This window comes from Elgaria multicarinata, chromosome 3 (assembly GCF_023053635.1).
Source record: "Elgaria multicarinata webbii isolate HBS135686 ecotype San Diego chromosome 3, rElgMul1.1.pri, whole genome shotgun sequence".
NCBI classification, from domain to species: Eukaryota; Metazoa; Chordata; class Lepidosauria; order Squamata; family Anguidae; genus Elgaria; species Elgaria multicarinata.
Window position 1 is genome coordinate 138,810,774 of NC_086173.1, and position 18,493 is coordinate 138,829,266.

The following is an 18,493-nucleotide window of genomic DNA, read 5'->3' on the forward strand; positions in this document are numbered from 1 at the left end:
ATATAGAAAGAAGACCGCTTACTCACCTTCTACACTTAAAAAGAGAAACAGAATCCCTGTCCCCTCCACCAATGAGAAAAGTATTTGAAATTCTCCCCATCCCTATGAAAGAGGCCTTTACACAGGGAGGGGGGAGATCTTGAAAGTAGTAGCTTGGGTTTGGTACAGCACTAATCTGGAACCACCTGATTGCACATGGTTTCTAGTTTCCCCTTTATATTTGCGGCACATTTGAGTCTAGATTATGTTGGCCGCATCATTGTCCACTGGTCCTTGACACTGAGCTGCTTGGCAATATACCTGGCCCAACCTACTCATGCATTAGAGTGTTGCTATTTCCTTCTGTGATAAGCTTTTGGGTATGGAGAAGGCAGTAGACAACACACAGAATAGGTTGACAATGTTCCTTGTATTTTAATTTTGCAGTTCTTATAGCACCTCTTTGAACAAAGTAGCAATATTATGGCCATTTTCTCAGGATTTATTGAGCTCTATGTACGTTTCATTAAGTGAGAGATGGGGAGAGGAGAGAACTCGCTACCTTCATGAGAACAAATGCACCATTTGCTTAAAAAAATGGTAGCACAGCTTGAAAGTTCAGGAAACAAAATTAAATGAGCTGTGAAGATTATTGAAAATCCATTACACCTATAATGAAAAGTTCCCTGTGTTCTCCTCAGAGCTAGAGAGGGAAAGTCTGCTATGAATTGTTAAACTCAATTTCACCTATATTCATTGATCAAAAAACCTGCTGGTTTAAGACCAGAGTTAAACACCAGTAAGACATTTTGCAATGTCACAAATTGTGCTAGCTTACAATTTATTCACCATGCACCCACACTTTTCCTAGGTCTTCCAGGCCGAATCCAGCTGGGGTGCGGATGGGGATTGGAGTGCTTGGGACCCGCAAACATGCCCCACATTGTCCTGGTCCTGTATTGCTTTATCAAGCATCTGAACCTTACTGTATTACTAGAGGAATCTTGCTATGAGTTGACCCAAGAAAGCATAATTTGTGACATTGCACAACATCATTAATGATCACAGTATATATCTGTTAAGGCATTAGCCTTAGCTTTCATTTTCCTGGCTTTGTGAGATTAAGCTCACATGAGATAGCTTTAAGTCTGGTTTTAAACTGGCAGTGATTGTTGAATTTTCTCATTTTTTAAAAAAAGGAAATTTGTTATTACAGTATTCTGGAAAAAACAAGAAACTAAAAAAACTAAACTGAAAGAAGTGTTAACTAAGCATATGTACAAATTAATAGATGTATTTGTCTGTTCAGGATAGTTTACTTTTGAATAAGCCTGCACAGGATTCCAGAGCAACTTTTTTTCTTTTTCTCCCTCTCTTCATCAGTGATCCGTCAATCAGTGAGAATGATTCCCTCAGCCATCAAAAATTGCCTCTCTCTTATCTCAGTTGTTAGTTTTCGCCGACCCCTCCTAACCATTCTGGTACTATCAGAATTTTGGCAGGAACAGTGGAATTCAAATCACTGGGGTGTACTGGCAGCATTCTAGCTTCAGTATGAAATTGAGCATGCCCAACATAACTTTGCCAGCAGTTGCTGCCATAGGCTTTCATGAGGCAGAAAAAAACCTTGATAATGTTTAAACTAGTGCTGTGCCAAATCCTGCCCCCTATTTTGGGAACCTTTTCCTCTCCCTGCAAAAGAGGCATTGTTTTTTCTGCCTCTTTCTCAGGGAGGGAAAGAATTTTATAGAGTTTTCTCCTTGGGGAGGGGGACAGAGTTTCCGCATACCTTTTAAAAGGGTAGCCAGGTGTTTAAGGGCCTTCTTTCTATTTATTTATTTTTTAAAAAAACCATCCCCGTTTGGAGGAGCCTGGAAATTCTTAATGAATGCCTATTGGAGACCAGGTAACCTCACCCTCTCCTGCAAGGACCTGGGGTGTTCTTTACAAAATAGAAAAGACCTCTCAAAAGTTCCTACACTTAAAAAGTTATATAGAGACCCTGTCCCCCTCCCCAGGGAGAAAATTCTCTGAAATTCTCCCACTCCCTGCAAAAGAGGCATAAAAAAAAATCTCTCCCTGCCTCTTTCACCAGAGTTTTTGTTTTTCCCCCTCACACACCCACTCACGAATGCCGAAAATGGAATAATCCAAATTTTCAGCACAGCACTAGTTTAAATTACTGCCCAGAATTTCACCAAATCAATGAAAAGCCTGAATAAAGTACATCTTCAAAATTTGAAAGTAATGTATGCCAAGCAGCAGCTTGAGTAAAATGTACAAATGTGTCCATTTTCAGCATGTTTAACTCACTGTAACTATAGCAGTCTCTCTCCCATAGCAGTCAACAGCACTTAAAAATGCTTAACCAGTACATGCTTGTGTGGAGTTAGGAGTTCCAAAGCCCTCTGAGCGCTTAACCTCCCACAGCACGCAAGCTGGCCAGCCAAATCTTCCCCTCTCTTGAATCTTCTCTTCAGGGGTGTTTCTTTGAGAGTCGATTTCCCCTGCATGGCACAAAGCAACAGACTCAACCTCCTTCTAAATTTGGGAAAGAAAAATATCTTTTACTTGCTGTTCATCTTGAAATGTAGCCATTAAGGAGTTTCCTCTTTGGCAATGGTGACCATAATTTTAGATGGTATTGGGTGTCAGAGACCCAAATTTAGACCCTGAAAATGGCTCAGTAGCCTGATACCTTCTTTGAGGATAATAAATACATTAAAATGCCAAAGAACTCTAAGAAGTACTATAAAATTATCAGAAATGATAGATAATATTCTATCCAAATCTACAAGAGATTTACAGGAAGTGTTACAGGGTGAAAATCAGGGTGAATCGTGCATTAATGCAGGAAACCCAGATTTGATTTGGTTTTTAAAGCAATGCGTTGGAAGTTTGAAGAAGCAAGAGCTTCGTGGTAGAACACTGCAATGCAGGCAGATGATACCAGGTTCAATCTCTGACACCTCCATTTAAATGATCCCAAGGTGGCAGTTGCTGGAAAAGAGCTCTGCCTGAGAACTTGGAGAGCCACTGATCTGTTTCAGCATAAGGCATCTTAGTACATTCATATTAAATAGTCTTTTATCGTTTATGATGATATGATCCAACTCTTTCCCATTCATGTTGGTTTGAATACATAAGAGGGGGATCCCCATAGCTCAACCTTCCCCCAGCTGAAGTCCATATGTTTTGGGCTTCAGTTTTAATCAGTCCCAGCCAACCTAGTCAACTGTCAGGAGTTATAGTACAAAACATCTGAAGGAAATATCTGAAGGGCAACGTGGGGAAAGCTGCCAGCTTAATAGAACTTCTTTCTCTCCCCACCATGACTAAGGGAAATAATCTGCACATCCCATGGGTAGGATCCAACTGTGCCCCAGCACCAGTGCTAATGATGTTGTGCTTTTGTAAACTAGCACTTGCACAATAGGACGATGGGGAAAGCAAAAATTTGCCACTAAAACCGCCACTTTTTCCCATCGCCCCAGCAAGCACTACTTACATCAGCACTATTTTATGCTAGCACAACATCATTAACGCTAGTGCTGGAGCATAGATGAATGTGTAGATCCAATAGCCCTGCTCCAACCCAGGACCCAAGCTACACTTGTTCGGAGTTGCACACATGCTAGGGATGGATTATGCCCATAGTGCTGCTATGAAATTATTCCAAACATATTATATGAGGTAATTTGAAACATCATTGCATATCCGTATTCCACATTCTTCTTCACTAACTGTAATCCGTTAGAATGTAACTTCATACATTTCGCATTTAAAACATATTTTCTGAGTGTTATATTTCTTCTTTCCTTCCCATCTCATCTTTCTCTATTATAAATTGTTTTTATTAATAGCTTAAATACTCTCTGTTCTGTATTTGATGAATATTAAGTTAGAACTGATACAAAGGAGAGAACATTTAACTTTTTGTTTTTAACTTTTGTAAACCTCCCAGAGAGCTTTGGCTATGAGGCGGTATATAAATGTAATAAATAAATAAATAAATAAATAAACATTCTTTTCCAATCTGCTAGAGAGGCAGGCAGGAAAGCCCCTCAAGTGCTCTGTGATATTCAAAGTGTTCTATTTATTCACTATTTATACTTATCTGTCTTATTGTTTTGCATGCAAAACTATCAGCAGTCTGTGTTGACAGAATAATAGGGTTAGAACATCTCCAGAGAACACCTGGTACAACACCTTGTCTTTCATCAGGATCCTTCATTCTGTTTTCCCAGATTTCTGATGTCCTCATATTTTCCCTCGTCATTTTATATGTTATGATCTTATTATCTGATGCACCTAAACTTTAAAGTCCCATTGATTCAAATGTGTAAATGCAATAGTCACTGATTTCAGTAGCATTTCCTCTGTGGGGTGCCCCAACATTGTCATTTTCTCCCCTCCATTTCTTTTTCCTCACCCTTCACTGCTACACTGCCAAAATAATCCATATTGTATATAAACACAATTTTGAATCTTTATTAAAGCTCAGTAAATTTTATAAATTTGTAAAATCTATACTTCTGTACTCCCCCCGCCCCCGAGTTTACATTTATTGTGAGTCAAGATTATGGGATTCCTTCGCATAGGAGTGTGGGCAAATTTGTATTCACTGTGTGCTTCTAGAGTCCTATTGATTGTTTTTAACTACTCAGATGCTACAGTAATAGGGAGTAACTAGCTATCCAGATGGCTCTGCAGCCAATATGCAAAGTTGGAGTACAATTTTTTTCCATCACTCTTCATTTTACTGACTTGTAAAATATACAAAAGTAAAGGTGTGTGTTTTTTCAAGCTTTGGGTTCGTACTAGTCTGTTGCCCTCCCAGAGGAAGCTTTGTGGCATTGCTTGAGCTGTTGTCTTACGGTTTTTCTTACCAAGTTAATTAATTAACACAATGTCGCTCCTGTTGCTTTTTTTAATGCCTATGACAGCTGGCGACATTCACGTTAACCTTTTCCACCCCAAGGTGACAGTGCTGAGTTAGCAGGCTTTGCTTCTTTTCTAATGCTTTTCTTGTGGATATTTTCACAGCTGGGGGACTCAGGGTGACTTTACCACAACGCACGCCCTTCCAGCAGTGAAGGTGAAGCTGTTTACGGAGAGCACCGGTGTGCTGGCATTAGAAGACAAAGAACTTGGGCGGGTAAGGGCAGTGAAACCTTTCCAGTTTTGTTTACAGGATGGTCAAAGCCTTCTTAGAAGCATCACCAGTAGCCATTTTATAAAATCCAAGTCAAAGAAGAACACAGAATTTCTACCCTGCAGTGATTGAAATTAGAACATTTCGTATCTCATTGCTGGCATAACTTTACTGGCAGAATTACAGCTGGCCAAACATCCCCGAACAAGGAAGGAATATTTTGGCAGCTATTGGAAAAACACACACACACACACACACAAATGCACATTTGCAGAATAGGAACTATAGCAGAGATTGAAAGCAAAAAGACAAGCTTTCCAGTTAGGGGAAGTAGGAGCTAGAATTCTCTTTTATACACATCACCATCAGTAAAGGGCCTCAGAGAAGTGACTGACTGAGGCCGTTGCTTCAAACAAAGAAGATATGGATTGCATATAAAATGGTGAAGCCCCCCTACAAAAAGGCCCAGAGGTGTCTTAACAGATTACTATTATGTAGCAGAATTTGTAGCATGTATCCGTCACCACACTTAGTGACAAAGGTTCACTGAAGTAAACTTTATTTAACATTGTGAAAGAAACTAACAGCACGGCAACTGAAAGCCGAAAATATAATACCATATATAAGTGCTTGGCTACTGAATGGTTTGCTTACCTTAGCCTATCTACCCTAACAGAAGACCCTCCAATAGAAGCACTGGTATTTTGCTTTACTAGTCAAACACAGATTTTACCTCAGACAAGCCAAGTTCCTGGAGTGGGCGGTGTGCATGTGTGTGGTGATGGAAGGTGAGGATGGAAAATCAAAACAGACGTCCACACATATAACTACTACCAATGGATGATAGCCTCTTCCGTATGTTTGTTTTAGAGTAGAAATACAATTGCCGCCCCCTGAGGCTGTTAACAATTTACCTCAGCTGCAGCTAACAGAGGGCTGTAGTAAAGAATGCTTCATGTTAACAATCTGGGATACATGGGGTGTGCTGTGGATTTGGGGGAAATTGTTTTGTTTGTCAGTTGGCTGATTTGTAAATAATTTTACATACTTAGTTTGGAAATAGACTCCCTGCTGAATTAATTGCAGCTTGTCCCTTTCTCCCCCAGCTGCTGAAGTTCGTAATACCAATTCCCATTCTTGTGATTCTGCTTGTTCCCTAGTGCTATCAGCCACAGGCACACAGCGCTCCTGAATGTTCCTTCTCTGTTGCTTTATGACACTTAAGTTAGCCATCATTGATTTTTCCCCCCACAGAACCTGCAGCTGCACACTTTATCTTGGTGGCAGACATAATTGCCAATGAATTCTCTGTCTGCCTCTGTTTTCTCCTCACCCACCCCCCTCTGGTTTTCACTTATTTTAGTATGAGACATAAAAGTGCATCCATCTCTTTAAATGTGAGGTCCTTTTAAGGTTGAGAAACTGGCAAATGCCTTCACTATCAAAGGTGCCTTCACTTTCCTTTCACTAAGGAAGGAGCCCTTTCATTTGACTTCACTATGTATAAGCTCTCCATTCCCTGCCCCCTTTAAATCTTTATTTTTAATGCAAACCTTGAAAAACATTAGGGCACCAGGTTCTCTTTCCTCTCCTTGCACCTGCTGCAAATTGACTATTGGCAGATGGGCAGATAAGGAAAGGGTTGCTTTCTGAGCCCATCCAGACTTTCACCTACACAGACCTTTCCTGTTTTTTCTCTCTCTCTCCCCACCCCCAGTCTCTAGACTTGTTCTTTCTCTATCCTCAACCCCTTTGCCTTGCTATTTCCCCCTCCCTTCCAGCCTCTAGCATCTCTCTCTCTCTCTCTCTCTCTCTCTCTCCTGTCTTATACACACACACAAACACACACACACAACTCTTTAGCACACTTCTTACTAGCTAGGTTCCCCAGTAGCCATTATGTGACTAGCCACTTCCACCATATGAGCCATTTTGTGGCGGTGACCACAGCAGTTCCTCAAATTCCCAAATGTCCTTTGGCTCCAAAAGGATTGGGAACCCCTGATGTATGGAATCATCCCTATACTGGATAGAAGGCACATCTATTTTCTTTCTTACTAATTGATTGAACTACCAGACAGAATCTTTTATTCCTCTGTTCTATACTTCTTACATTCACCAGCATACAGGGTTTAATTAAACCCGCAATCCACCAGAGTCCAATTGTTTTCAGTACCAACACTCAGTCCTGTTACATATGAAAGCAATAATAGCTTTAGATTTTGTGATTAGCTCTTACATATCTAGAATTAGTGGCAAGGCTGTCAGACCAACTGTCATTACTTTCAATCGCGTCTTGAACTCATTTTAAGAATTAAGTACCACTCCTAGCAGAGTAAGCAGATTGTTGTCAAAATAAATAAACACCTTAGGGGAGCCGGATAAATGTGGATGTCATGCAAAATAATTGTGATACAGACTATATCAAGAATTGTCACTAAATGTTGACTAAAATGAGATTTATAGGCAATTTAGAAGGCTCAAGCAAAATATCCAAGGAATTTCAAGGGGAAAAACACAAATTTCAACAAGCTAGAAGAGTTTCATGGATGGGAGGCTGAGCACATCTAAGGGCTTGTCTACACCTAAGGGAGGGAGAATGATCGTGGACTTACCTGCTTCCGCGATCCTCCCCCCAGCATATTAACAGCCGTGTGACGTCCCAGAAGGAAAAATGAGATGGGGGGAAATCAAGCAAATAGCAAGCTGTAATGAATGGCTGGTGAGCTCCAGCTCAATCAAGTTGTGTAGGCCTGGGCTTGATAGATCCAGTGCTTTACAAGTTTAGAAATGTAAAATGGACCCAGTATAGCCACCAAATGCCAACTCATATGGACATGTCTTATCCGTGAAATATGAATGAAAGTCATGTTCAAACTTTACTTGATTTCCAGGGAAGACTTTTGGGCAATTGTAGAAAACAATTGTTTACAAACTTCCAGAGTTCTTATAAGACATACTATAGGTGTCCTGTTCTGTGGCCTTTTGAGGTTCTCAGGAGAAACTAGTAACAAGATTGTGGCAGGAAGATGGATCTAAGGGAACATAGGACTTTGAATAGCTCTGAGTGGGACAGGAACTCTCTCCTACTAGGACAATAGAAGGATGTCTCATCAGGCAGCTAAAGCCAACTGAGGCCTTATGTAGGCTGACAATACTTGTGGTCAGATCTGCCCCTCCTGGATTGTTAAAAGAGCATGGCCTGAGACTGGGATGGGGGTTCTGCCAAGCTGTGATGATGACAGGGTTGTGTCCTCTGGCCAAGAGGGCTCTGAATAAGGCACTGATTTCCTCACCACCAAAGAAGTAGACTGTGCCTTGACCTCATCAGAATTCTCCACTGCGTACTGGGGGTCGTGATGATAGAGAAAAGACTTAAGAGATCTCTTTTCTTGACCATCAGATTATAATGGGCAAAAAGGGAGGAGATGCCTTCAGAGTACATATGACTCAAATGAATTTATATATACCAGATCATTGATATCATGAATGAATAAAAATGGGGTGGGGGAGAGATTTCTAAGACATAGCAGAGTAAGTTCTGGAGACAGAGGAAGCTTTATGTTGACCTCAATGACTCTGAGTTGCATATTTAAATAATAATTAGTTCTACAATAAGTAAGAACATAGGAAAAGCCATGCTGGATCAGACCAAGGGTCCATCTAGTCCAGCACTCTGTTCAAACAGCGGCCAACCAGCTGTTGACCATGGAGCCACAAGCAGGACACTGGTATCCATGTTCTCAAGCAACTGGTATATATAGCCTTACTGCAAGGTAGCACATAGCCATGAGGACTAGTAGTCATTGATAGCTTATGTTATAATCCTGTTACAGAAGTAAAGAATGGTAGGGTGGTATCCAATATTGCAATTCCACTACCGCTCATGACGCACTGGCAGAAACCAACGCTTGAACTTGCTAGGGAAACACATAGAGGGGAGTGAGGTGGCAAAAGTGGTAGCACCACCAGACATCTTGTCAGCAAGAGATACTTTCCCCGAGTCCTAGCTAAACAGAGTGTGGCATAGAATGCAGTGCCAGAAGGCCCAGAGCCAAGCCAGAAAATTGGTGCTTCTCGTCATGAGTAGGACTTGCCTGCTTCATCACCATCCAAGCAGGCAGAAGACTCCACCATAGCCACACACACACACACACCATGGGAAGTACCTCATACTGGCCAGACTTGTAGCTGCACAACCACTTTCTCCACCCCATTCTATGCTCCACATGTGTTTTCCTAGCAAACTCTAGTTTCCACTTGACCAGGGTTGGTTTCCAGTAGCACAACGTCACTAGCAGTAATGGAATTATGTAAATGGATACTGCCCAGAGTCAGTTAAATCAGTAGATCAATAGAATATTAGGAAGCTGAAACTGAGTGTCAGTATTAGGCAAATATAGCTAGTCAGGAAAAAGAAGTCATCTGAGTAATGGAAGTACATGTCCTTAAGGTTCATGTATTATGAGGAGATTAATCTTGGTGCAGAAGCTTAATAATGAGGTTGTATGTCCTGACATATTGGAACAAGCTGAACTGGAAAAAAACAGTTGCCAGAATTTAGGAACCTCAACAGAAAAAACAAATTATGTACAGAAAACAGTGTATTTCAGAAAAGTGTATTAATGAAAGCTAGGGTAATTTTCCTGATTAATTACATTTTCAACAATGTCAAAGCACAAACATCTGAATCATCTTCATAACCTTCTATAGTTTTTAATTCAGTGTTATTTCCATAGTGTACTTTGTTTATATTATTTAGACTGCTTCTCCTTGGATTAGCTTTAAGTCTAGTTTAAAGGTTAGCTGTATTTCATCCAATAAAATGAACCTCTCTCCATTACACATAGGCTTAATTGTTTTTCAGCCTTTTATGTTGCAACTGTCAACAGCTGCATTTATTATTAACATACTAACAGCCATGCATTATGCTTTTTATGTTCCTCTTGGGCATATTTAATGGGTCGTCTTTTTTTACTTCTGCTCTTATAGGAATTTCAAGTAGTGCACAGTCTTCTTCCTAGTAATATATGCTTAAATTTCTCATGGCCAACTGAAATATATTGATTTTAATAACAAGCTCTAATATTTCATGGATGTACTCCATTCCCCAATAAAATGAGGTCATGATAAAATCTCTCCTTATGATTTGCCTGCAGTTCAAGCAAGGGTGGTGATTCCAGGTTGTAGCTATTATCTTTGTATTCTACAATTTACATACGCAGAGTCTCAGACAGAGTGTGAAGTATGGTGCAGAATCTTCTACCTGATCATCAGAGCTTTCGTTATGTGATTAAGTTCAAGATTGTGGAGAGTAATTTGAAAACATGGTCATCTACTTCAGTGGAAAGAGCTTGGACAAAGAAAAGTATATACAAATCTATTTCCTCATTAAAATTATGATGGTGAGAAGTATGTTCTGGGTACACATCTGAGCTTATATGCTTGAAGTAAATCACATCCTTGGAATCTCTGATCTGCCTAGCAAGAAGCTCTCCCCACTCTAGCTCTATGAAGATCCACTGTCCTTCTTTGTGCTAGTTCTCCCCACTCTTCAAGAAAGTATGCCCCTGAATAAAGGAAAGTGCAGATGAAATTGTTTATGCAATCTGTTACCTCCTTCCTATGTAGTTGGTCCCTGGTCGACAGCTGGTTGGCCACTGCGTGAACAGAGTGCTACACTAGATGGACCCTTGGTCTGATCCAGCATGTTCATATGTTCTTAGCATGAACAGATTCAATATAAAACACCACAGACAGTAGTCTAGAGGCTGCTTACCATCTCTTTGCCTCATTTACGGAATTGTACAGGGGATCCAGACATTATTATCTTCCACTCAAATCCCTCCTTTGTTTTCCCACCACTTTTTCTGTCTTTTTCCTTTCCAAATGTGTGTGTGTGTGTGTGTGTTAAAGACGGAAAGACAGAATAGGTACACAATGCCTTCTGGTTGCTATGCTAGAAACAGTCCATTTGGAAGCACTTATTTATTTATTTATTTATTTATTTATTTATTTATTTATTTATTCTACTATCCTGTTACGATACCATTGTGAAAGTGAAGATCAAATTTTATTCCTCTCTAAGGCTGCAATCCTATACACACCTAACTGAGACTTTCCTCTTCTGAGTAAACATGTATAGGACTGCACTGTTAATCTCTTGCCCTTATGTTCTCTTTAAATCTCAGCATGTTAAAGTTTGTCCTTATCTCATTCAGGTTGTTCTTCATCCTACACCAAACAGCCCAAAACAATCAGAGTTTCACAAAATGACTGTTTCCAAAAACTGCCCTGATCAGGATCTGAAAATCAAACTTGCAGTCCGAATGGATAAACCTCAAAACATGAAGCATTCTGGGTAAGTAATGTTGTGATTACATGTTGGCATATTTCACTTTTCTTCCAGGTATATTACAAAAGATAAAGAATGTGAGGCTTTGCCTTCTTCTCCCTGGGTTTACTAAGGTTAAAAAAATAAAGCAGTAGATCTTGCCTTTTAATTGTAAACATAATTGATGTTTAAAAACAGCAACAACCTTTTTACTATTTTAAAACAAATGGCTAGTGAAAACCAGCCTAACATTTTAATTCCAACTCTATATATGTTCAGAATTTACCAGGAATTTTGTTCTTTTTTTACTATGTGAGAAAGGACATCATAGTAGTAGTAGTAGTAGAAGAAGAAGAAGAAGAAGAAGAGGAAGAAGAAGAAGAAGAAGAGAATTTGAATTCTCAGAATAGCAGTCTCTTTGCTGTGTAACAAGAACATTCATAGAAATAATCATTACTTACAGGGAGATGAAAATTTGCCCCCCCCCCCAAAAAAAAATTCATAAGAGGAAAGTGCAGCTAGGACTAAAGGTTAGAATTAATTTTAATAGAAAGTAATTTAAGTTTCCAAAGCACTATTTGCTTGTAAATTATTTTCATTAGGCTGTATTTCAGATTTCTGTTTCAGGTATCCTCTTTTCAAACCTTTGAAGTAGGACCAAATGCCCAAATCCATCTAGTAAATGCATGACAAAGCATAAATTGGAACTCTGTTCCAGTTTTATCCTGCTATCTTCTGAATTAAATTACCTCTTGCAGAAAGATTTTCTACCTATTGTCCATGAAATAAAATCAATTCCACATTGAACTCAGAGTACTTCCATGGCCAATTCCTTAGCACCTAGGAGCAAACAAAACAGGTCAAAATTATGGTTCCATGCTATATGAGTACCTTTTGGTTCCTGTCCAAAATTTAACCCTGTTAAGTCAAGCAAACCATCATATTAATTTTTAGAAATATTGCTGGGATAAACAAAAACAGAAGAGAAGCATCAAAACAGAATAGAAAGTGAACATGTTCTGAACGGTGCCAGTGAAAAAAAAGTTTTATTATCAAACCCTATGCATTTTGGAATGGGGCAGTCTTACAAATCCAAATTCTAGGAACAGGCTATGATCGCTTCCAAGGATGGTGGCTACCTCTCTTACACCATCTGGAATAAGTTGCTGACCAATCTGAGTTTTTAGATCATCCTCTGTAGAGATTCATTCAGCACTGATATTTCATTTCCTTAGAAGCTAATTAGCTTTGGCTTTTTGTCACATTTCCTTTTGACTCACAGTTGATTCTGAAGTCTTCAGTACATTTAAATGATTAAGCCATCTGCCCTGTTCTTACAAATTTGATGCTCCAGACCTCTCTGAAGTCATTTACAATTTTTTCACTAACTTCATAGGACTTTTGATCAAGCCATAAATAATGCATCCTAGTATGTTTCTGCTAAATTATGCATAAATGTATGACACGTAGGCCAAATGCCTGTCAATTTTATCTGCATAGATTTGGGCCTGACTTAAACGTGACATTAGGCAGGCAGGAAAAAGTGCCCTGGCTTGCATGTGCCCAGCATCTCATTTAAACCAGGCCTTCAGCTGCTGTTTCTGCAGTGTTAGTGCTCTAGCATATGCTCTCTGGCATGATAGCAATGTGCCTACACAGGCAAAGGAGACTGGTTTACACCATCAGGCCTTGGAGTCAAAATTTAATGGTGGAACTGTCAGGGCTGCTTCACACATTTCTGTTTCCTACACTGAGATAATCCCAGAGAAAGGGAAGTGTGGTTTTAAAGCAATGTGTGAAATGAAGTAGAAATATTTTTCATGCTGTGAGAACAAAAAAGCAGAACCCGATACCTTTCCCCCCAAAATTCTGATGCACGAAAAAGCTTAGATCCACATTGAACATACTGTATGATTCAAAATATGTTCACCTCAGTTAACTTCATTTTTCTGGTTTGCTCATATCCATGCCTTGGAGAATGGCAGCATGTCTACATCTTGAGCTCTTAATTGAACTGTGACACTCAAAACAGGTTCTGAGTGTCACAGAGATCTAGTGAGCCTTGGCACAATTTAAGCCCTGCCCATATCTCTCACTCCAACTTTACTTTTACTTTTCTTGTTTTTCCTGCAGTAGATCTGCGCAGAGAACTTTAGTTACTGGGTAGATTAGAAATGTAATAACTAAATATAAACAAACAAGCAAATAAATGAATGATTAACACAGCTAAGCCTGTAGAAATTGTTATAACTTTATTTTGTTGTTCAGGAACTGAAATAAGTATTACCTGAAGTTCAACATGATCTTATTCTTTAAAAAAAATTGTCTAGTGAAATGACCTCTGCATCTTCTGTAGGTATTTGTGGGCCATTGGCAAAAATGTCTGGAAGAGGTGGAAGAAAAGGTTCTTTGTGCTGGTCCAGGTAATATTTCAATAAAAAAGGTTCTCTTTGTTTTTTATGTTAATGCCACATGGTGGCTTTGCTAGCTCTGTTCTGAGAACTGTTTAACTCTATGAAAATATAAAATGCTTAGAAGTGGTTAAAAGTGGTGAGCTGTGGAGGGGTGGGAATCTACAGTTCAAATCTCACCCTAAGTAGCCATAGACAAACCTATAAGCTTTGTAAGGAACGCCCAGTGCTGTTCCGAACTGGCCCGAGGCACCCTGAAGCTTCGGAGCTGATCGGCTTCGGCTTCAGGGCGCCTCGGGCTGAGCTGGAACCGAGGGAAAGCGGGCCAAATCAGCCTGCCTCGCCTCGGATTCGGGGCCTCGACCCGAGGTAGTGCACAGCCCTAGCTAAAACAGGGAATGAGTTTCAGAAGGATTGGGCCAAAATGGTTCAACCGGTTTCAAGAGGTGGTGGGTGCTTACTGTGACAGCTCTTCTTTCTTTCTCCAGCCTCCAGGTTTCCCCTCCATAATAATGCCTCTGTAATGACATTCAGCAGCATCACAGGCAGTGTTGTTGTTTTTAAACAGGGTAGAAAGGGGGAAAGAACTGCTGCTGAAGCAGGCAGTATTTCCACAGGAAAAGCCGCCATGGTCACAGGAGTAAGGGGGAAAGATACAGATCAGTTGTGGTCCCAATGATATCAGGAACTGGAGTGAGAATTAATGGTGCATTTTCTCCCCAGTTTTATATATGTTTTCGGGAAATCATTTGACAAGCTCAAATCTGAATTGAATCATGTCAGGGATATGTGGGATTCCAACACTACCATGAATGCTTTCATATGTATTAATTTACAAATGAATCTGCCCTTTACTAAGATTTAGTAGTCTATTTTTGTTTATTCTGATTGGCTGCTGCTCTTGAGGGAATCATGCAGAGTTGTTTTTGACCCTAATAGCTAAGAGAGTCTCTAAATGGAGGTGTTGGGAATTTAACCTTCAGTACTCAACCATGGACCTTCCCCCTCAATGGACTTAAGTTTTCTTTAAAGTGTAATTAACTGAATCTTGCATAGATGGGGTCTGTGTTGGCTGCAAAAATGCCATTGTTGGGAAGCATTTAGTCACTGGTAGAGGCACATATTTAAAGAAATGCATACACATATGTAGTTTGGCAGCAAGTCCAGTAGATAGAATGTTTTCTTGTGATTTTGCTGTGTGTCTTTCTGTACATCACTTACCACTCTGGTAAGCAAATTTACCCTCTGAAATGAACAGAATGCTAATTGCATGCAAATTTCATGGCACAGACTTGTTATTCATCTCATTGTAAATTCTGAAATATGCAGTGTGAAAGTGATGGCAGAATATGACCCCAAGGTTAGGAATGAAAATGTGTCCACGGCATCATAAATCAGGGGAAATGCATGGCAAAGTCAAACTAATACTTGTAACTGGCTGAAGAATGCCAGGAATGCATTTAAATTAAAGTCTTACTGTGGTAAGTGGAAAATACAGCTTTTGAACTTCAAAGACCATAACCCAATCACTTATTATCTTATCATTATCTCCTCATTTTCTCTTTCAGAGAAATATACTGAGTACTAGTGTCAAGAACCTCTTTCTGAAGCATTTGAGATAGATGCAGCATGAAAACATGGGATAGATAGATAACAGGCAGGCAGACAGAAAGACATTACTGCTTAGGCCCTTTTAATAAATACAAGTATTACTCTTATTGCTCTTGATCCATCCATCCTTTTTAAAGGCTAAAAAATAGGCTTTTTGCTGGTACATAAATGATTGTTCTGAATTTTATCATTTAAATATGACAAGTGGAAACATAATTGTGACAATGACTCTGTTCAGACAATGCGCTAAGTTACAGTGATTAAGCATTTTGAGCTAAACATTATGGCTTAGCGCGTCATGTGAACGATGCCTTAGCATATCGTGTGACTATTCCTAACCACGGTGGCTACATAATCACTGTTTAAACACGCGGACTAACCATTTGCTGCAAAAGGGTTAGTGGCCTAACCATGGCTTAGCGTGTTGTCTGAAAAGGTCCAATATGGGTAAATGGTTAATATTTAGGCGATTTACTAGTGTTTCTGCAGGGAAGTTTTGATAGAGCAGCTGTTGGGAGCTGGCAATAAGCCAGGACAGAGTTCAGTTGGCATTGTGTACCAATCCTCAGCATGGCCATAGGCTACTGACATCATGGTGCTGACTGAGCCTCCCCCTTCCTCCACACTGCTACTACCCAACAACTCTTGGAAAGGAGCTGCATTCCCCATCCCAACTTTGATCAATCTGTAGCACGAGTAAGTGGTTCTCACTGGTAAATTCCCTGACTATTTCTGCTGTAGATGGGGCTCTTCCAAGCATCTCACAGCTCAAATATCTGGACTGTAAGTATCTTAGCTTTGGTGCAGTCACAGTTAGGATACTTCATACAATTCTGGTCACCTCATCTCATGTATATCTTCCCACCCTTTAAGACCTGGCATCAAGAATCTTTTGGGTGTTCCAGTATCTATTTGGCTGGTGGCCGCTGCCAAATGAGCTTTTTTGGTGATGCCCCCTAAATTCATTCATATCCCTGCCACTCTTTGATAGATCCAGGAGCTTGACCCAAGTGACCAGTTAAGTCTGTGCTTTTGAGGAAGGCTTTTAGCATTAGTTGTTCTTTCTTGAATGAAAGGGTACAGCAGAAAGCAACAATTAGGGGGAAAGGCTAAAGCAACCTTCCCCAACCAACTAGTGCCTTCCAGATGTATTGGTTTCAGTTTCCACCATCCCTGGTCAGCAAGGCTGGGAATGATGGGATTTGTAAACATCTTGAGTATAGTAAGACGGGGAAGTTCGGCTAAAGGAACAACTTAAGTGTTCGAGTCTTTGGGTCTAGAGAAAAGTGGGGTATGGACTGTTGAGAAAGAGAACTATGAATGGACTCAAAAGAGTGACATTTTTACTCCCTCTCTTATACTTCTAGACTTCTTGGTTTACCCAGTGAAATGGACTTGTGGTAGGTTCAGGAAGACCCCTTAAAAAAGGTCATTGCTTTCCCAATGCATAACTTAAAGAACTCACATAGATCCAAAGCATTATTTAAGTATCCGTTTTAAAAAAATGAAAAGGTAATGCCAAGAAGCATGGATCCAGCTGCTTATATTCACTTCCCAAAAAAGTCTGGGCAGGACAGGGCAACATTTACCTACAGCAGGAGTGGGCAACCTGCAGCCCTCGCCTTATGTTCAAAAGTACTCTACATGTCAGTGCAGACCTCTGGCAAGAACTATCTGTCCTTACCCTGACAAGAAGAGAAAGAGAAAAAGTGTGACCCACACATTTTTGGCTCTGACCCTTCTCACCTCTGGCTTCAATCCTCCCCACTGCTGACATGTGGCCCACAACAGATTATCCACAAGGGAATACAGCCCGTGGCCTTGAAATAAAAACGTTTCCCCACTTCTGCTGTAGAAGAACAGATAAAGATCTAGTGAAAAATAGCTGAGCTGAGGTGAACATTCATATTTGGCCTCACCTGGCATTTGACATCATTGGGAAGCCTGCCTAATATACGAAGAACCATAGTTCCACAGTGGAAAATGTATGAATGGCTTTAATTTGCTAGGATTCAACATGCAAACAAGGTGTATCTCGTACACCAGTTCAAGAATATTCAGTGTTGAATAGATTAGATATAGTCATATGAGGTGTATGTCCAAACCTCAAATTAACTAGGAATTTATTATTTATTTATTGCATTTTTATACCACCCAATAGCCGAAGCTCCCTGGGCGATTCAAAAAATTAAAACCATTCAAAGTATAAAACAAACAGTATAAAACATGATTTAAAATACAATATAAAAGCACAACCAGGATAAAATCAGCAGCGGTGCAGAAATACAAATTTAAAATACAAATTTTAAACAGCAAAGTTAAAATTGTTAAATTTTAAAATGCTTTTAAAATGCTGAGAGAATAAAAAAGTCTTCACCTGGCATCTGAAAGCATATAATGTAGCTGCCAGGCGAACCTCCTTAGGGAGCTCATTCCACAGCCGGGGTGCCACAGCAGAGAAGGCCCTCCTCCTGGTAGCCACCTCCCTTACTTCCTTTGGCAGGGGCTCATGGAGAAGGACCCCTGAGAATGACCTTAGGGTCCGGGCAGGTACATATGGGAGGAGGCGTTCCTTCAGATAGCCTGGCCCCCAACTTTAAGCAGTATTAGGGTGACCATGTGAAAAGGAGGACAGGGCTCCTGTATCTTTAACAGTTGTATTGAAAAGGAAATTTCAGCATTTTTATACCTCCCTCCCAGAGAAATCTAACCAACCCCCAAATCTAGAGCCCAGATTCCCCAATCCTACCCCTCTGAATCAAGTGACAGTTTTTCCCAATCTCTCCCAACTGAAAATGGAACAACCAATCAGGAGACACCATTAAAAAACTAAATATTAAAAAAAAAACCTCCCCAAACTTACCATTGGATTTAAGAGAAAGGATTTGTTAAAGTAAATCAAGCCTGCAACCAAACTTTCAAGTATACATCTAAACAACAAAATCCAATACCATTTCATCACAAACACATTGAGGGGTTATTGCAAAAGCTAATGCTGATGCA

General features: G+C 40.1%; 1 protein-coding gene across 2 annotated transcripts in view; it reads left to right on the forward strand.

Moving 5' to 3' along the window:
- The window catches only part of CADPS (calcium dependent secretion activator), a 407,683-nt gene that overhangs the window by 202,626 nt on the left and 186,564 nt on the right, over positions 1-18,493 (forward strand). For both annotated transcript variants that reach the window (XM_063122067.1, XM_063122066.1), the window contains exons 7-9: positions 5,026-5,137; positions 11,356-11,495; positions 13,825-13,891. In XM_063122067.1, the coding sequence (XP_062978137.1) occupies positions 5,026-5,137; positions 11,356-11,495; positions 13,825-13,891 (319 nt within the window). The remainder of the gene's footprint in view (positions 1-5,025; positions 5,138-11,355; positions 11,496-13,824; positions 13,892-18,493) is intronic.